The sequence below is a fragment of the Enhydra lutris genome, unplaced genomic scaffold, assembly GCF_002288905.1.
Source record: "Enhydra lutris kenyoni isolate GAN:26980312 unplaced genomic scaffold, ASM228890v2 scaffoldscaffold23, whole genome shotgun sequence".
Classification (NCBI taxonomy): Eukaryota; Metazoa; Chordata; class Mammalia; order Carnivora; family Mustelidae; genus Enhydra; species Enhydra lutris.
This window is the reverse complement of record NW_019154107.1, coordinates 28,838,665-28,858,117: the sequence shown is the minus strand read 5'-3', so window position 1 is coordinate 28,858,117 and position 19,453 is coordinate 28,838,665. Positions and strand designations below refer to the sequence as shown.

At 57.3% G+C, this 19,453-nt stretch overlaps 3 protein-coding genes across 3 annotated transcripts in view; 1 reads left to right on the top strand and 2 right to left on the bottom strand.

Annotated features, from left to right (window-relative positions):
• Positions 1-1,588: 1,588 nt before the first annotated feature.
• On the top strand, positions 1,589-10,227 carry LOC111150457 (prickle planar cell polarity protein 3). The gene is made up of 9 exons (XM_022507931.1): positions 1,589-1,633; positions 2,814-2,899; positions 3,725-3,908; positions 5,817-5,930; positions 6,262-6,399; positions 7,375-7,578; positions 7,691-7,877; positions 8,655-8,951; positions 9,512-10,227. The coding sequence occupies exons 1-9, from the start codon at positions 1,592-1,594 to the stop codon at positions 10,108-10,110; spliced, it is 1,851 nt and encodes a 616-aa protein (XP_022363639.1). The 5' UTR covers positions 1,589-1,591; the 3' UTR covers positions 10,111-10,227.
• Positions 10,228-10,355: 128 nt separating this feature from the next.
• On the bottom strand, positions 10,356-13,270 carry LOC111150418 (proteolipid protein 2). The gene is made up of 5 exons (XM_022507848.1): positions 13,029-13,270; positions 11,775-11,927; positions 11,581-11,676; positions 10,952-11,042; positions 10,356-10,759 (listed from the first exon to the last, which is right to left on the bottom strand). The coding sequence occupies exons 1-5, from the start codon at positions 13,122-13,124 to the stop codon at positions 10,737-10,739; spliced, it is 459 nt and encodes a 152-aa protein (XP_022363556.1). The 5' UTR covers positions 13,125-13,270; the 3' UTR covers positions 10,356-10,736.
• Positions 13,271-16,705: 3,435 nt separating this feature from the next.
• The window catches only part of LOC111150479 (MAGI family member, X-linked), an 18,332-nt gene continuing 15,584 nt past the window's right edge, over positions 16,706-19,453 (bottom strand). The window contains exons 4-8 of the mRNA XM_022507947.1: positions 19,183-19,329; positions 18,351-18,433; positions 18,038-18,274; positions 17,756-17,927; positions 16,706-17,004 (exon numbers count right to left, since the gene is read on the bottom strand). Coding sequence (XP_022363655.1) covers positions 16,706-17,004; positions 17,756-17,927; positions 18,038-18,274; positions 18,351-18,433; positions 19,183-19,329 — 938 coding nt within the window. The remainder of the gene's footprint in view (positions 17,005-17,755; positions 17,928-18,037; positions 18,275-18,350; positions 18,434-19,182; positions 19,330-19,453) is intronic.

Sequence of the window (19,453 nt, the reverse complement as noted above, 5' to 3'; positions counted from 1 at the left end):
GATTAATTCTCCTCCCCTAAATAAACTCCTCTACCACCTAGTCCTCCCGGCTCTGATTTCTCAGTGTGTCTTTTTTCACTGGAGAGGAGGGAGGAAGACAGAGAGGTGGGGGAGAGGCGGCGAGAGGAAGCTCCGCCCCTGACCTGCTGGACTTGCCGTTCAAGTCACCCCGTCATGTCAGGTCCCTCCAGCCGTGTTGCCGATCTGATCATTCCAAGTCACGCTCTGAGTAGCCCTGCCCACTGCCCCTGCCCACTGGCTGCCGAACGCCCTGTCTTTCTAGGGTTCGGTTCTAATTCTGGCCCACTAGCCGCACCCCTTCCCAGGCCCTGTGGAGCCCTGTCCTCAAACCCCAAAGGGTCCGGCTAGGACCCCTATACTTCACAGGGAGACTTCCCCCTACCCACCTGCCTCTTATTCTTCAGACCCAGCTTTCTCGCCATTTCCTTTCCCCGCCGGAGCTGGAGAACTCGGAGACCCCCTGGGCTGCAAGGCCAGGGGGCGGAGCACTGGGGTGACTCGTTACCTCATTCATTCATTCCCTTTCACCCCTCCCTGGCTCCTCCCCGGGGCAGGGAGGGGCGGGAAGTGACTGGGATGTGCATAATGGAGTTGAGTATGGAGGAGGTACCCTGGGCCCACGCTGAAAGACCTGGCGGCTGTTGCTGCCACCATGCCTAATTAGAAACCCCCGCCCGGCGCCCGAGTTCTGATGGCAGGCGGGGGACCCCCTCCTCCCAGCCCTGAGGCACGGCGAAGCCTGACAGGCGAAGGAGAGACTCCCAGCTATGGGACTGAGCTCCGGGAAAAGGATATCTAACTGGAGAGAAAAAAAATGGAAGCCAAGGGAGGGAAAGCTTTAAGATCTATTTCTCAGGACTTAGGGCGACAAGACAGCTGGGCCTGTAAGGAAGGGAAGGGAGCAGGAGGTGAGGCCTCGGAATCTGGCCAGTGACTTTCACATCTTTCCCCCATAAATCTCAAGTAGTCCCGGCTCTGATAAGGCCTGAGAGTGGAGGCTGTGGGGGTGTATGAGAGCCAGCTCTCTGATGGTGGCGAGGGAGCACCAGCTGGGACTGCGATGGGCTTGGGGATCATTCTCGCAGCATTCATCTGGGGGAAAGAGACCCTCGGAATATCACCAGTGGGGGGGAGCGCCAAAAGGTGGTTTTAACCCCTCCCCTCCTCCAAATGAACTTCCAAGATAAACGGACACGAAATGCCAACACAAATACCCTAGCTCACCACTTCCAAGTCCCCCCTCCTCCGCTGCAGAGCCCTCCAGCCCTAGACTATTCCGTGGGAGGCCCTGTGGGCGATGCCTTCTGAGGCCTGGCTTGGGTCCAGGGCAAGAAGGCTGGGGAGCTCTCCCATATAGCGCTCCTGGGCTGCCTGCCCCTCACCTCTAGGCAGGGGGCGCCTTGGCCCAGAAGTGAGCACAGGGCCAGGGGCGGACCGTGCGGGGCGCGCTCCTCCCACGCCGGTGTCAGATTTACGGAACAGAGCTCCCAGGCCGGACGCGCGGTGGCCTGACGGCCGTGAGGATTCCATCGGCCTGACCCTGCCCGGCTTGACCCTGCCCGGGCGCGCCATGTTCGCGCGTGGGTCCCGGAGGCGACGCTCCGGGCGCGCGGTGAGCGAGACTTGGGGCAGCGGTGGGAGTCAGGGATAAACTGAGGCCGGGGAGCAGGGAATCGGGATAACGAGGAGGCGCACCATCGAGGGTCTGGGAATCCCCAACCCCAGATTCCCAGAACGGAGGGGCTGGGGCTGCTGGAAGCGTGCGGATTGAGGAAGGCGGAGGTCTGATGGCACCTGTTCCCTACTCACCTCTGCACACTTCTATCAGCACCCCAGGGACCTGGTGGGCTCCCTTCTCGTGTGAATTCTGGGAAGGGATTCTGAGGGCCAACAGACTGGATCCTGGGGTTCTGCACTGAACGAGGACCTCCTGAATTTCTGAGGAAAGGGACTTCCCCTGTACTTTGGCAGAAGGCGATCTTAGGGGTGAGGTCCCACACTCCTGGGGTGCCTGAATATTAAGGGTCCAGGGATTAGGATGTGGGGGAAGAGGGCTTCCAGGCTTCTACTTGAGCCAGGAGCTTTCTGACTTCCTAGATAGCAGCGTTGCTTTTCTTTTGGAGGGGGTCTTTAGGTGGGGTCTGGGTTTGGTGGTCCAGAGGAGTGAATACCCTAGGATGTGAAGGGTGAAGACCACGGCTTCTTGGGGTTGGGGTTATTCAATGGATCAGGGGCCTCCTGAGATCCTGAAGGAGGGTCTCCAGTTCCTTGGGTATGAAAGGGGGAAGCCAGGATTTAGGGGAGGGCTGTTGAGATTCAGAAAAGAGGGGAAGGGTTATTGTAGGGATCCCAAGTAAGGATGGGGCCTCAGATTCCTACCCTGTGGAACCGGAGTCCTGCTGGCCTCCTGGGCGGAGAAGGAGCCAAGGTGAGGCCTGGGAGGAGACACCCAAATTAGGGACTCTGTGCTCAGGTGGGGAGAGTATTCTGAGTTCGGGAGAGGTGTGTGAGGCCTGAAGAAGTCAGAGGCAGGTGGGAGGTATCCAAGGCTGGGTGAGGGGGAAGGGAATTCCCTGAAAAGGGGGTTTACGGGGAGGTGGTCTCAGCTGCTCCGCCTTTACCTCAGTCGTGCCCTCCTCCCCCGCGCTGCGGGCGCTGTCCCAGCCTGCCCAGCGCTGCCCTGGTGGGACAGGCCCCAGCGTGCGGTCGCGGGAGTGGAGAGGCGGGCGTTGACTTCTCTCTCCCCGCCCCCGCGCCTCGCCGGGTCCCGCGTCTGTCCCCATCCACTTCAGCCTCCAGAGGCGGAGGACCCAGACCGCGGCCAGCCCTGCAACTCCTGCAGGGAGCAGTGCCCCGGCTTCCTGCTGCATGGATGGAGGTAGGTGACCATCAAGCGCCTCGCCTTTGTCAGGACCCCGCCGTCAGGGGAAACCCCTAGAAGCTTCGGCCACACCCCTAGGCTTGAGCCGCGGGGTCCACCAGAGCAACTCAGCTGGGGTGGAGCCTCACGCTCAGCTTCAGGGCCCCGCCCCCTGACTCGTTCCCAATTGTCCTGGTCCCAGGAAAGCTCCACCCGCTCCATAGCCCCGCCCCCAGACGGTTATCACAAGCCAGAGTCCCATCCCTAGGGAAATCCTCAGTCCCAAGGCGCTGAGCATCGTCCACTGACATCCAGCGCCTCTCAGGCTCAAAGTTCCTCTCGTGGACCCAGTGTCCTGTCCTTCCCCTGGAGCCCTGTACCCCAAACATCTCAAAATACCCCAGAGTCCACAGCTGGCACATCTACAGGCTCGGAACCCCCACCCGCCCACAATTTCAGAGCCTCAGCACAGGCCAGAGCCCGCCTCTAGGGAAAGTTCCCCCACAACCTCCAAAGCCAGTCCCGAGGAGAAACCCCCCTGAATTTAAAACTCCAATCTCAGACTCAGAGCCCCGCCCCTATTCAGGCCCACTGCCAGGAAAGTCTGACCTGAGTCCCAGAGATAAAAGTCAGAGGCGGGCCTGCAGACCCTACAGCCCCGCCCCCAGCTCCCAGCCTTGCCCTCCTCTCGGGTCTCACCCACGGCAGCCCCTCCCCCAGGCCCAGAAGTCCTTGGGTGGTGCTGATCTGCCTGTCCCAGCCCCTTAGTTGGACTTCCATGGGCTGCTCAGGGGTACAAGGGAGCCACCCCTTAATCACTGACCTCCATCCCTGTCCCCTTAGAAAGATCTGTCAGCACTGCAAATGCCCGAGGGAGGAGCACGCGGTGCACACGGTGCCTGTGGACCTGGAGCGCATCATGTGTCGGCTAATCTCAGACTTCCAGCGCCACTCCATCTCCGATGATGACTCAGGCTGTGCCTCGGAGGAGTATGCCTGGGTGCCCCCTGGTCTCAAGCCAGAGCAGGTGACCAGAGGCTGACACCCACTCTTCTTCTCCAGTAGATGCTTACACGCACACGCACACACAGCACACACATACACACACTCAGGTAGAATCCTATTTCTGGGACAACACGAGACCATGTGAATCCTTCTGACCCCCTTGCAATCTCACGGTGGTCATTCCCCCACAATTCTTGGCGAATACTGAATGATCACTGAGCAGGTTGGTCAGGGCCTGTTCACGCCACTCCTATTCTACCCCTTGACTCAGGTCTCATGCCAGCGCTTCGTTCTCCACATTTCCATTAATGGATTCGCTCAACAAATAGTTATTGAGCACCTACTGCATGTCACACTCTGTTCTGGGCACTGGGGCCACAGCAGTGGATAAGACATACACAAAATATATCTGCCCACATGGAGCTTAGAGTCTTAAAGTGAGCACCAGCCAGTAAACACACCTGGAAAAATATGTCAGATAGTTTAAGGGCTATGGAATTAAAAAAAAAAAAGGCAGGGAAGGAGTGAAGGAGAGAAATATTAGAATTGTAAATAGGGTGCCCGGGTCAGCCTCTATGAAAATATGATGTTTGGGCTTCCTGAAGGAGGTAAAGAAGTGCCATGCATATATCCATGGTTAGAGCTATCCAGGCAAAAGGAATAGCCAAGCAAAGGCCCTGAGGCAGAAGTGTGCTCGGCCCTGTGGGGAACAGTAAGGAGACCAGTGTGGCTAGAGCAGAGTGAGTGACTGGGAGAGGAAGTGGAAGTGAGGACAGAGGTGGGGAGGGAGACATGGGGAAGACTTTGACCTCTATTCTGAATGAAGGAGAAGCCACAAGAGGGTTGTGACCGGAGAAGGGATGTGGTTTGCCTTCGGATTAAACAGGCTCCCCCTCTGGCTACTGTGAGGAAAATAGGCTGTAGGTGTGAGGGTCGAGGCAGGGGGACCATGACTAATAACCATGTTGGCAGTGGAAGTAGTGAGTGGTGGTCAGATTCTGGATACGTTTTGAAAGCAGAGCTAAGAGGATTTGCTTGTGGGTGTGTGAGAGAGAGGAGTCAAAGATGACCTCAAGGAGGGATGGATTAACTGACAGGGGACAGGCCAAGGCAGAGCATAAGTTCGGTTTTGGCCATCTGGAGTTCTGAGATGCCCGTCAGAGATGTGAGTGGCCATGTGGCCTGGCACTCAAGGGAGGTGTCACAGGGCTGGAGGTATGGATTTGTGAAGCATGAGCCATGAAGTGGTATTTATAACCATGAGTTTGGATGTGATTCCCTAGGGAGCGAATGTAGAGAGAGGCAAGGGAACCATGGATGAGCCTGAGGCTCCTCCCACATTTGGGGGTTGGTTAGTTGAAGAAGAACCAAAAAGGGAGGCAGAGAAGGAACAGCCAATAAGGTAGGAGGAAACTGAGGACAGTGTTCTGGAAGCCAAGGGAACAAAGCATTTCCAGGAAAAGGGAGTGATCAGCTGTGTTCAGTGCTACTTATGGGTCCGGCTGGATGAGGACTGAGACCCGAAAAAGGATTTTGAAGGTGCGGACATCGTCAATGACCGGGACAGGAACAGCTTTGGAGGAGCGGCAGGGACGGAAGGGGCAGGGAAGCCCGACTGGAGTTGGGTCTGGAGACAATGGGAGAGGAAGTGGAGGGGGCGAGTGCCCACAGCTCTTTTGAGGACCTCTGCTGTAAATGAAAGAATGGGGGACAGCAGCTGGAGAGAAACGTGGGGTCAAGGCTTGAAGGAACTCATGGCATGTTTGGGAGGTGATGGAAATGATCTGTAGGAAGGAAAGGTGGAGAGGGTCAGTAGACAGCCCCTTCCAATGACTTTAACATTCTCCGAGAAGTAGGAGCCCACCATCCTGCTGCATCCCAGCTCACCCCTAGTCTCAATTGTTCTCTCCCGTCCCCCACATCCTCCCAGGTATACCAATTTTTCAGCTGCCTCCCAGAGGATAAGGTTCCCTACGTCAACAGTCCCGGGGAAAAATACAGGATCAAGCAGCTGCTGCACCAGCTGCCCCCACACGACAGTGAGGTGAGGAGCCAGAAGACAGGAAGGCCATGCCAGGTAGTGAGGGGGCAGGGCACAACCAGGGCAAATGCTAAGCAGCTGGAAAGAAACGCACAGGGTCAGGGGAGGAAAGGGAAGCCCATCTAATGTGAAAGGTGTGCACAGGCAGGGACAGGTGGGCCATTCCTCGGCCAAACCACAGCTGAGCCCTGGGAGAGGAGGTAAAGGGTGGAAATGTCCAGCAGGAAGCACCCAGCTATACCAAAGCCTAGAGGTAAACTGAGTGTGGATAAATTCTGGAAGGGTGGGGGGGGCAGGCATGGTGGGAGGAGCCTGGAAGACCCTCCCACCCCAGGCACAGTACTGCACCGCACTGGAGGAGGAGGAGAAGAAAGAGCTCAGAGCCTTCAGCCAGCAGCGGAAGCGGGAGAACCTGGGCCGTGGCACCGTGCGCATCTTCCCTGTGACCATCACTGGGGCCATCTGTGAGGAGGTGAGCCAGGGAGGGCCCCAGTGGGTGAGAGCAGTGCCTTTGCTCCAGGCCCTGGGAAGAGATGAAGCCTGCCGCTTCAGTCCTAGGGGTCGTCTCTCATGTCCCCTCTGGTGGATGGGGTCCTTTCCTCACATCCCACCGTTAGGCAGGGACCATGCCTTAAGGCCTCCCTGGCCAGCAAGATTTGTCTGCAGGGCCCCCTGGTGGACAGGGCCTGTTCTCTTGCAGCTCACAGTTGACTGTGGTCTGTCTCTAAGGAGGCCCTAGTGGACCTTCTCTATTAGTTCCCTCTTCACAGTGGATGTGAGGAGTGGGCTGTCTCTCTGGTCCTCTTGTGGTTAAGACATGTCCTTAAGAACTGACCCACAGTGGTCTGGCCTGTCTATAGGGCCCAGTGGCAGGTAGAATTTGTCTTCAAGGCCCCTCCCGGCAGATGGAGCCTGACCCTAGATCCTCCTGTAAGGTTCTAAGGTGAGGTTTGTTGCTAAGATTCCCCCACTGGGCCTGGCCTGTCTCTCTCTCTCTCTTTTTAAGATTTTATTTATTTGAGAGAGAGTGACAACTAGAGAGAGAGAGATAATCGGGTTCCCCGCTGGGTAGGGAGCCCAGTATGGAACTCCATCCCAGGCCCGCCCGAGATCATGACCTGAGCTGAAGCCAGATGCTTAACCAACTGAGCCACCTAGGTGCCCCCTGGCCTGTCTCTTTGATTTCCCCAGCTCCCTAAGGACAAGACTTGCCTTTAAGGCCACCCACAATTAGAAGGGCCAGTCTCTGTGGGCTTCCCCCCAGCAGTCATGTCAGCCTCTAGGGGACCCCACCCCCACCCCATGTAAGCAGGGCCCCACCTAAAAGTTACCCCATGGGTGGAGCCAGTCACAGAGGTTGGCCAGGGGCAGGCCCAAGTGTGACAGGCCTCGGCAGAACCCCATCTGGTCTGACTGTTGGTGGCAGCTTCTCTCTGTCATCTGGCAGTGTGGGAAGCAGATCGGAGGTGGTGACATCGCTGTGTTTGCCAGCCGAGCAGGCCTGGGTGCCTGCTGGCACCCACAGTGTTTCGTGTGCTCCACGTGCCGCGAGCTGCTGGTGGACCTCATCTACTTCTACCATGCCGGCAAAGTCTACTGCGGCCGCCACCACGCAGAGCGCCTGCGCCCGCGTTGCCAAGCCTGTGACGAGGTTCACACCTGTCCAGCCCGGGGTGGGAGTGGAGGGTGAGCAGGGCCAGGGGAAGGCCCTTCTGATGGCCAAGGTGGCCCGTGTCCCTCTCCCCCCTCCCCTCCCCCCTCAGATCATCTTCTCCCCTGAGTGCACCGAGGCCGAGGGCCGGCACTGGCACATGGGGCACTTCTGCTGCTTCGAGTGCGAAGCCTCGCTGGGAGGGCAGCGCTACGTCATGCGTCAGAGCCGCCCCCACTGCTGCGCCTGCTACGAGGCCCGCCACGCTGAGTACTGTGATGGCTGTGGGGAGCACATTGGTGGGTGAATAGGAAAAGGGACGGGGCGACACATGGAAAGCCGGGCTGTAGCACCACCCCACCAGGATCCTCCGTTATAGTCCATACTTGCGGTCCAGTGCCGGCACCATAGCCCTCCACCCTTTACTGCAAGTCCCTCACCAGTATCCCCCATCATGCTGGACTTATGAAACCCCACCTGTGTGACCCTAGGCACCACTGCATATCTATGCCCACTTCCAGGGTTCCAATTCCCAGCCCCCCTAGCCCCCTGGGGCCACCCTCTTACTCCCTCAGCGGAGGCCCAACTCCCCCAGACTCTCCATAGTCTCTAAAATCTCTATCAGCGTAGGTACAGTCCTACCTCCTGAGCTGCACCCCGCCCTCTAAGACCCACTCCTTTCCCACCAAGGCCCTGCCCTACCTTCTAAGCCCTGCCCCCCCAACTTTCCTTCAGGTCCACCTTTTACACTCCATCCACCTGACCCACATTTCAAGAGTCCAATGCCCACCCCCAGTCTGGGAGGGGGCACCCTGGGAAAGAAAGAGAAGGAGAAGAGGAGACATCAGCTGGTTTCACAGAGAGAAAGGATGAAGAAACTTAGAGTGAAGCCCAAACCTCAGTTTCTCTTCTTCCTCCAGAAAAGAGCCCCATTCTGGAGAGTTGGGAGGGAGGGCATCTTGGGGTACCCTGCCTCAGATTCCCTGCCTCTTCCCAAGATGGGCCCCATTCAGGACAGGCAAGGGCTATGCCTGCTGGCACTGCCTCAGTTTCCCCCCTCTCTTCCATCCCCGCAGGCCTGGACCAGGGTCAGATGGCTTATGAGGGCCAGCACTGGCACGCCTCAGACCGCTGCTTCTGCTGTAGTCGCTGCGGGCGAGCTCTCCTGGGCCGCCCCTTCCTGCCACGCCGTGGCCTGATCTTCTGCTCGAGAGCCTGCAGCCTGGGGTCCGAGCCCACAGCTTCCGGGACGGGCCGCCAGAGCTGGAGCGCGGGCACAGTCTCCACACCTCTTGCAGCATCCACAGCCTCTTTCTCCACTGTGGAGGCATCGGAGACCACCACCAAAGGGACCAGCACGGAGCCAGAGCCCGGTGAGCTAACCCTGGGGCACGCCTAGCCTCTCCGAGTCCCCGCCCCCACCTCAAGCCAGAACCCTCCCCTTGGCTGGCCCAGACCCTTCTCAGGCAGTATCCCTGGCCTCGCCCCCACCTCCATCCAGGCTGCATCCCCAAACCGTGCTAGGACTAGTCTCCAGCCCACACTACCCCTTGTGAACCCTGGCTCCGCCCCTGTTACAAGGCCCGTCCCCTAGTCTCAATTTGTTCCTTCTTGAACCCAAGTTCTTCCTCCTTTCCTCCAAACCCCTCACCTTCCTCCCTCCGTGCCCAGACCCCACCCCCCATTCTATGGCTAACTTGGTCGACTTTAGTCAATGTCACCACCCCCCTTACATCAGAAGCCGCACTTCTATTCCCTCCACCCAGAGTCTGCTCCAAGCTTCACATTTCCCAAACTCCCCCAACCTCGCTGCTGCCCTCCAACTGCTGCTCCCACTTTCCCAGTCCTGACGGGGTAAGGTGGAGAGAAGTCCCTTCTACCGGCCTCCCCTTGGGGGCCAGATAACAGGGAGTTGCTCCATCTCTCTTTCTAGTTGCAGGCCCTGAGGAGCCCACCCACTTTCTGAGAGGGGCCCCCCACCGCCACTCCATGCCAGAGCTGGGGCTCCGCAGCCCCCCAGAGCCGCCCCCAGGACTCCCCAGCCAGCCTGATCCGAGCCCAGAAGATGGTGCCTTTGGTCGCCAGAGCACCCCTCGCGTCAGCTTCCGTGATCCTCTGGTGTCTGAGGGAGGCCCTCGGCGGACCCTGAGTGCACCCCCAGCACAACGTCGCAGGCCTCGTAGTCCCCCACCCAGAGGCCCCACCCATCGTCGCCGCCGCCGCAGCCACCACCACCATCATCATCATCACCGCCGCCACTCAGGCAGACATCGCCACCACCAGTGTGATTTGGGATCAGGGTCGGACTCAGGATCTTGCTCCAGCTCACCTTCTAGCCCCAGCTCTGAGTCCTCAGAGGAGGATGGCTTCTTCCTAGGGGAACGCATCCCCCTGCCCCGGCATCTTTGCAGGCCCGGGCCTGCTCAGGACAATGCAACTGGAACCCCCAAATCCCCATCTCCACAGCTCCCCAGGAGCTCTCGCCCAGGGATGCCTCGCCAGGCCAGAGACAAGAACTGCATCGTGGCTTGAAGGCAGTGTAGTCCTGGAGAGTTCTGTTCTCCCGTCAGTGGAGATGATCCCGTCTCCCAGCCCAAGCCATACATCCCCTTCCTCCTTCATCTGTTTGTGTTAATGAAGTAATTTAATATTTGCCATAAAACAGGCCTGGCTTCTTTACCTCCTTGCTCCAGCTGTCCCCTCCCCAATTTTCCCCCTCCTGATGCTTGAGATTTATCCACATTTGACCAAAGGATTAATTTATTCATTATTATATGTTGTAACAATCTGTTTATTTACCCCCCCACAGAACCACCCCCCACACAGAGGAGTTTATTTGGTGTGGGTCACAACCTAGGGCCTAGAATCTGAAATCTGGGCCCCCCTCCTGCCCTCATTTTGTGGCTTCAGTGGGTGCATAGTCCAGGCAGAACAAGTGTCTCCTCCTGGGTGCTGCAGAAGGAAGGGAGACAGAGGCACACCCATAAAGGTGGCCACACCCAGGAGGGACTGGCAGGTAGGAAGACAGATTCTCCCAATAAAGGCACTTGTACTTCAGTAAGAGGCTGGGAGTTGGCTGGGAGTGTTGTCGGGGCAGGGAGGAGTTATTCGAAGGAAGTGTTATTTGCAGGCTTCAGAGAGAAATGAAGGGAGTTCACCTACACCGGGCCATCTGCAGGGTCTGCAAGTGAGGAAAAGAGAGGAAAGCATTGGTAGGATCCTATGCCCATTTCCAGACAAGGAATACTGAAGCTTATGGTACTCATGGGCACTAAAGCCATCAGTACCAATAAGGGGGCATTCGTGCCCGTGGGAGACTCCCTTTCCTACTCAAACCCCCAGCAACACTCCCCCCACTAACACACACACTTACCAGTAGGGGCTGCTGTATGTCTTTGCTGCCGCAAGGGGAAGGTGATGTAGGCATCAAAGCCAAAGAGGCTTGTGGCGAGTAGGCCCAGTACCTGAGGGTGGGGATGGGCACAAGGGAGGCTGGATTAGGTCCGTCAGCCTACTCCGCCTCTTGCTTCCTTGTATCTACACCTCCAATGACTGCTCCCATGCAGGGATGGTGACTAAAACCCCAGATCAGGAAGCCAGAGAGCCCCAGGGACAAGCCAGGAGATGGGAATCTACTCCCTCCTCCCTCCTCCTAGAACCTCCCAACACAGTGTAACCACACAGTGGCCCCACACATCAGTGGCACCATGCACATGGTACATTCAAGACAAAGTTCTAGTGGATGGCAGTCTCATGTGTTGACAAAGGGGCCACCTCTTTGTGCTTTCCACAGAGGTCCCTGTGTTGGACAAGGCACGGCCTTTCATGGAAAATGATGATCTCGGGAGGACAACCAGAGCATGGGCCAGACCTTCCTGCAGGCTCTAAGGACAAGTGTGACCTGCTATGGGCCATATACTTTCTCCCAAAAGCAGAAGCAGAACTGGGCCCTGGATTCTCAAACCCCTATCTTTGCCTTGGAGCAGCCTCTGCGGCTTTTACCCCTGCGATGATTTTGGAGTGGTTTCCTCCCTCAACAAGGACAACAATGGAGGTGATCAGGTAGAGGATGGCCGCTATGAGGGTTCGCAAGAAGTCCTGTGAGGCGTGGGGAGAAGAGGGGAAGTCGTCATCCAGCGGTCCCAGGACCATCCCAACTGCCCTGGCGCCCCTCCCTAGTCCCGCCCCTTTCTCACACTCCAAGGCCAGTTGATGATCTGTATCTTCGTGTGCAGGTCGCACATGTAGATGACAAAAAAGATAGCAGCAAGGATCATCTCGACCACCGACAGGGAGGAGTATCCTGGCGTGGAGGCACTGAAGCAGATCAGAATCACGAGGCACAATATCTGGAAGGATGACAGGGGAAAGGGGACAACCCCCCCCCCCTCCAATCAGCATCCAGGGCTGAGGGGATTTGGTTTAAATTGGAGGTCTCAAACTCCGGCGATGCCTACCAGGGCTGGAAAGATGACAAAAATTAATAGCTAAACGTTTACTCTGTGCTCACTGTCCCAAAAGTTGTTCTAGGGGCTGTACAAGTAGGAATTTACTTAATCATCATGACAACCCCATGAGCTGAGTACTGTTATTAGTATCTTTATTTTATAGATGAGAAAACTGAGGCACTGAGAGGTTAAGTGACTTGGCCCGGAGGGGCACCTAGGAAGGGGTAGAGCTGGGTGCCTCGGTCCCCCGCCTTTTCCCTTCCAGCATAGGGCAGGCTGCAGGGAGTGGTGCTGCCAGGTGTTTGGTGAGCACTACCGGCTCCAGCTTCAGGGCCTTGACAGGGGCGGGACCTGCGGTTCCCTCGGCAACCACTTTGGGAAGCGGTGAGAGTGACATCGGAGGGGCAGGACTCTGTTAAAGGCGTCGCACCGCTTTTACAAGTGAATCAAAGTGGCTCCCACTTTCAGGAAGCCAAGGGTGGGAAACCCAGGGTCCCCGAGCGGCCCGAAGAGCTAAGGACATCCTCCCGACCACAGAAGGGCGAGGAAGAACTGGTAAAGGGCGGACCGCCCTACACCGTAGGACCAGGGCTCAGGGCCCCACCCCAACAGGCCCCGCCTCTGGGCGCGCAGCCAGCCCGCCCGCCAGTGCCCAGGCCGCGCCACGCCCTGCCACGAGAGGCACCCCCGCCTCCTAGGCCCCTGGGATCCCTCCGAGGAGCCCACCAATGTGTCCACGCGCTCTCCCTCCACAAGGCCCCCCCATAGGCGCTATGGTCCCCTTGCGGCACCCCGTAGCCCAGCAACCCCTGACCACCTTCTCCAATCCCCACTGCTTCGCCCCGAGCCCCTGGATTCGGGCCTCCACCACCAACCCACCCTCCGGCGCCCCACTGCGGTGCGCCTCCAGGTCCGCGCCTGCCTCACCCGGGGCCTCCGGGCTCCGCGTGGTCCAGCCACTCCACCCTGCCTTTGCCCACCCGCCTGTCCCGGGCCGCTCACAATCTCAGCAAACAGGAGAATTCCCTTTCGGGTGCGCGAAAAGTTGGTGCAGGCGGCCCAGCAGCCGGGGGCCGAGAGGCGCTCGGAATCCGCCATGGGGTGGGCCGGAGTCCCTAGGGGCGCGGAGTATCTACTCGCTTTCTGGCAGATTTCGGGACGCTGCACACCCTGCCGTCTTGCCCGCCGTCTGGCTGGGAAGGGGGCCCCCGGGGCGAAGGAGGGAGTGAATCACCTCGCAGAGCAGAAGCGGGCGGGGCCGGAGGGGGCCGGGCCAGGTGGCTGCCGCCCCGGAAGCCCCTTTGCCCCGCCTGCCAAGGATACTCCCCGCTGGGTGCGTAGCCCCCAGGGCGCCCCACCTCCGGGGGCGCCAGCCTTTGAGGCTTGGCAGTTCGGGGTACCATGTGCGGTAATGACAGGACCTTTTGCGCTTTCGGAATAGGAATGCTTTCGGTGTTGCCTCAATTCAGAATCTCGGGGATCTGGTTTTGGGGAAGCACATGACTCAGTTTCCTTAGCTGTAAAAATGGCTGAGGCCATGGTTAAACCCAGGCATGTTTCCAGAATTCTGAATATTTCGGGTCTTAGAAAGTTGTATATTTCTTAACACTCTCAGCGAGGTCTGAGGCAGCCCCGTTTTAAAATAATAATAATAATAGTAATAGTAATAAAAAGCCTTAATATTTATTCAAGTAAAGGGGTGGAAATCGTTCACAATAAGTGGGATAAGCCAGAACTGAAAATTGTCCCTCATTAAATCAGGTTAGGTTTTGTAACCAAATGGTGCCCAATACGTGGGAAAGCTATTTCCAGGGCTTTGGGGACTTCAAATTTCGGGTAAAGGATCATGGTTGGTGGAATAAACCCCTTAGCAGTGATGGAAATGAGACTGCACTAGCGCACAGGCTAAGAGAGAATAGGGCTTGGTGAGCATCAAACTGTTCAGTACATGGGGACAGACATTATTAACGGTGTCACAACCCAGAGGCTCCCAGTTCTGCAATCCTAGGGAGGCCCTTGCCCCAAGTACTGGGCCTCTGTTTCCTGGTTCTCAGAAGAGGGCCACCAGCACAGCCCTAGATGAAGAATGGGGAAGGAGCCCAGGTTTCTTTAGTGCTGGAAGCTTGGCAAGGTGAGAGGAAGGTTCCTGGGGTCCCGGTCGTGGTGACAAAGCTGATGACATTTGAAGTGTGTTATCCTACCTGAGCTATTTCTCCTGACTCAGCCTTGATTTCTGCATCTGAGACAGGCATCTGGTCACAGGAATCGGGATCTCCCTGGAGATACGCTGAGGATCACATTCTCTAGACTGAATGTTGGTTTTATTCTCATCCCATTTGAGGGAAGAGTTGTGGCTGGAAGGCCAGGACAGTTAGACCCAAGGGTCTGCCTGCACACACCCCCCAACCTAGAGTGCCTCAAAACCAAGAAAGGGGCACCCTACTATCAGCCCAGGTTGCTGAGAGTGGTTGGGTGGTAGAAGGAATGAAGCACACTTTTCCCCAGACGGAGTGTGTGTTTTCCAACTCTGTGAGGACGTATCTGAGTTTCTAGAACAAAACAAACTCTGCTCCACTTCAGGGCCTTTGCACTTGCTGTTCCCATGGCTGCCAGTGCCCTTCTCCAAGCTCTTCATACATTTATTTGGCTTTTGGTCAATCAGGTCCTAGCTCAAAGGTTGTCTTCAAAGAGACCAGCAGCCCACCATCATTATTTCCACCAACATAACCTCCTTTTGCTGTCTTTATAACTCTGACCTCTCTCTGAAGTTACCTTTAATTTATTCCTTTTCTTTTCTTTCCTTTGCCTTTTCTTTTTCAACCTAGGTTTACACAAAGTTACAAATCTTTATGTTTTGTTTCACCAGCATCTCCCCAGTGCCTATACAGTGCAAAGTAAACAACTGGGGCTCAATTATTACTTGATTAAAAGGACCAGCTCAGGAATCCGGCCTTGATTAAATCTCGCTTCAACCGCCTCCCTCGAGCCATTTATACTATCTGGGCCTCACTTCCCTCCCCCATGAAATGGACATATCAGGATTGTTGAGCAGATGTGTAAGTAGATGAAAATAGATACTGCAAGTAGAGCCAGTAGCAGGAATAAGGCTAAGTAAATGGTGGCCGGGGTTACTATTATTAGTCTCCCGGGTGTGACTGTGTTGATAGGACTGAAGCTCCTTCACTTCCCTAGAGCCACACCTCCACTAGGCTCTGACACAAGGGTAGCTGGAAGCCCCAGCGCACTTCCCCACAATGTCCACAGTGCTGACCATTGAAGCATTCACCGGCTCCTAGCCTGGCTATGAGGTCCCCCTCTCCTTCCAGCGTCAGCCTAGAAATTCACACGCCTGTCTTTTTTTTTTTTTTTTTTTTTTTTATTTTAGAGAGAGAGCGTGCACAGGAGAACACAAGCAGGCAGAGGCAGAGAGAGAAGCAGGCTCCCCACTGAGCAAGGAGCCCGATGCGGGACTCGATCCCATGAGCTGGGATCATGACCTGAGCCGAAGGCAGCGGCTTAACCCACTGAGCCACCCAGGCGTCCCACACGCCTGTCTTTTAATTTGCTTCCCCTCTCCGGTGGGAGTTGCCCATTCCCACCTGACCACAGCTTCCTTCATTGGTGGTGGTGGGGGGTCAAGTGCTTAGGGTGTGGTGACAAGCGGAGGTGACTAGACATTTCTTGCCTCGGCCAGCGCTGGCTTTGGGGCTATCCCGTAGGAGTCCCGCTGGCCACATAAGCCCTGCCTTCAGGGCTCTGCTCCCAGGATGGAGGAAACTCTGGCCTCTTCCAGGACCAGGAACGCCCAGCATGTGGCGTGTGCACACAAGCCAGGCGCTGTTCGTCACCATGTATGGAAGAGGGGGCGCGGCTGAGAGGTTCTAACAGCCTTTTTTTAGCGCAGCCCGCTGACTCACACCTTCCCGGCTCCGCCCCAAAGGGGGCTCCAGGGCCCCAGCCCAAGCCCTAAGGGTGGCAGTCTACGTGCCAGCGAGAGCCGGCCGACCAGGCCGGAAGTGAGAGACCACAGGCTCCCGGTGAAGGAAGCCACCCTGGTTCTAGCCTTGCTATCGGGCCATCAGGACGATTCCTGATCGGGGCTGTGGGTATTCAGGCGCACTCCCGCTACAACGGCCCACCTCTGCATTCCCCATGCCGGGAGCAAAGATTATCTGTGAGCCCCGCACACCTCCCAGAAAGTGAAATGAATGAACGCGGAGAGAAGCAGGAGCCGGCGAAGAAAAACTGAGTGGGGAGAAAGCACGCCAGGCTGAAGATCAGCACAGGCAGACCCCGCTAGAGACACGGGTGAAACAGCATGAAGTAAGCTTTTTAATGGTTACAAGAAGAGGCCCTGCTTGAAACCAGATCGACCCACCTTCTCCTCTGCAGGGTGAACGCAGGAGCCCCACCCGGCCTACAGCACCCGACAAGTCAAGACTGGGTCGAACCATTTTATTACCTCCCCCGCTCGAAACCAGAAGTGCAGGGCTGGCCGGTCCGGAGGGCTGTGCCACTGACACTGCGAGGGAAGCGCGGGCTGGTCCGCTGCGCAGCCGGAATGGGGATGGGACGAGACCGAGTGCACGCTCTCCCAGCGATGCTAGCGTGCGGTCGGTGGAGTACACCGGATCCAGGTCCGGCAGTACCAAGTGAGCATCGGGCCGTCCCATAAGTGCTCAGTGCCTCCGCCTTCCAGCAGCCATCTCGAGAGCAAGCTGCGGCGCCCTGGGGATCCCTAGGGCCCGCGAAAGCCGTTCCTCACTCGGCACCAGCCAGGGTCCCGGGGAACCCGGGGTTCGGTCGTTAGGGTCGTCTGTGCAGCGCTGAGGAGGAGGAACCGCAGGACAGTCGGCCAGCGGCTCTGGGCTAGGCTCAGGGCTGCCCCGACGGTGCGGAAGTGGAGAAGCACTGACGGTGTGAGACCTCATCACCTCTGGTCCACCAGGATCTGGGCTGCGATCAGGGGATGGCAGACCTGCGGGTTGGATTGGGGGATAGGATGGGGAATGGAAAACGGAGCCCCCTGGCTGAGGGGGGCCGGCAGACTCCAGGGCCTGCAGGAGACAGGGACCCCTCCTTAGAGAAATCTCCCTTTGAGGCCTGGACAAACCATTCAGGAACCGTTACCACCCCCTCAAGACTCGCCCCACCTGCAACGCCTCTTGTCCCGAGACCTCTCCCCAGCTGGATCCAGAACATGCCCCCGCAAATACTTTACCACAATCCCAAAGGAAATCAAACCCTGACCTTGACCTCGATATGCTAAACCCCTCTCATCTAGGACCCCAGACTATCCCCTTCCTTAACCCACCTCCCTCAACTCCCAGCTGTTTGCATATGGACCCCTCAGCCTTGGAAATAGACCCCCCTCACCATCCGGATCCCCATCCCATCCTCTCCCTCCTGAGACCCACTCCACCTTTTCATGCGAGAACAACTCTTCCTTCTAAACACCTGCTTTTACCCCAGACCGTTCCCCCATTCTCCTCTCCTAGTACCTCAAAAATCTCCCCTCTAAAATCTACTTTTATTCCTATTCTGGGACCCTGCTCTTCCCCATCATGGATCGTGCTTTTGAGAATATCATGACACCTCACAGACACTAAACTCTGACCTCCTCCCCACAGAGACCACCAACACCTCCCACCCTGGACCCCAGTCTCTCCATGTTGCGAGCCTCTCCTTCCCCTCACAGCTCTCTGAACCCTCTCCCTTGGGAAACCCACCATCTCCTTTCTGGGGCCCTCCCACCCCTTCAGGCTCGCCAGGGTGGGTTTCAAGGGGCCTGCTTAGTACAAGACGGAGACGGGGGCCGCCTGTGCGAATGCGCTCCACCACTTGGGCGTGGGTGAGGCCCCGAGTTGATTCTCCGTTGATGTGGAGCACGAGGTCCCCAGCCTACAAGAGTGCAAGGAGAGGGGTATTGTAGAATGAGCAGATAGGGAGCACCCCGACAAAGGGCGAGGATTGGGCAAGCACTGTTGAGTGGAGGGCGTCTTATACCTCACCTGCAAGCGACCACAGCGCTGTGCTGGCCCGTTTCTCAGCACTCCGCGCACCGCCAGAGGAGCATCCCCCGATGAATCTCGGCCTCCGCTTAATGTGAGGCCAAAGCCCGTGGAATCTCGAACCAGTTCCACGCAGAACCGTCCAGAGGTCTGGAGCGGCTTCGAAGCAGAACATGCCTTAGCCTGGGTCACTTGTGGCGGTGCAGTACCTGTACCCAAGGTCACTGACCGATGATGCTGGAGTAAAAACACAAGCATACGTACATTGCCAGTCTCAAAGCGGGTGGCATTCAATAAAAGGGCGAGGTGGTACCTGCGGCCGGTGTTCCACGAAAGTGGGATTAGGCAGGCGACTGTCTGTAACCTCTATGTCTGCAGAGTCCAGCACACTAACGGCTGGAAGATGAAAAAGGCAGTTAGAGGGGGACTCCAGGGAAACCACTTAGGACGTGCCCCCTGATTTAACGTTCTAGTTTCACCTCATTTCCTTACCTCTAGAATGCAAACTGGCACGCCCACCTATTTAACTGGGTTCAACCCACATGAGTAACTGACCTCAGGTCGACTTCTAAGTAATAATCCTGGGCTCTGCTATTTGAATACACCTCTAGACCTTCCTATAGTCCTCCAATAACGCAGAGATCCTGTTCCTCATATTACACCCTTAGGCACTCCCTGGGGGGTGCAACTCCAAGACTGGACTCCTAAACTTTTCAGGCTCCGCCCCCTAACTGGCCTATAAATTTCAATCCATTCCTGACATTTCGATCCCTCCCCCTGGCATTTGTAGGCTCTACCTCCTGGAGTGGATTTTTTTTTCCAGACCCGCCCCTCAGCCAACTGCCCGCCCCCAAAACTCTTCAGGCCCCACCTCCTCAGAAATGCCATACAAAGCGCCCCTGACAGGGATAACCATCCAGCCGTGCACCCGCAACTAGCCAATGCAACATTAATCTATCAAAATAGCTTTTCCAAGATCACCTCGTGGAGGAATATTCTAGGATAACGCCAAGGCTCCGCCCCCTCGAAGCGCCCTCCGAGCCCCGCCCCGCCACCCACTGGCCCCACCCAGGGAAGTAACTAGCAATCCCTGGTCCGCCACTTCTGAATCCGGCCCCACTCACACCCCGCCCCCCGCAACGCACCAGCCTTGGGGCGCAGGCGCAATGTGGCGCCCGTCCTGCGTACCAGCGCCGCTACGTCGGCCGCAGCTCTGGCCGCCAGGGGGCGCGCGTCCAGCCGCGCCAGGAGCTGCCGGGCTCTGGGGCCAGCCAGCTGGGGAAGGTACCCGCCTGCGACGGTGGAAAGAGGAGGTCAGCACCTGCCCGAGCCTCGGCGTACCACCTCGCTCCCCGACGTCGGAAGACCCAGAATGCCCCTCAAGACCTTCGGAACCCCCCGACCACTCCCTCGATA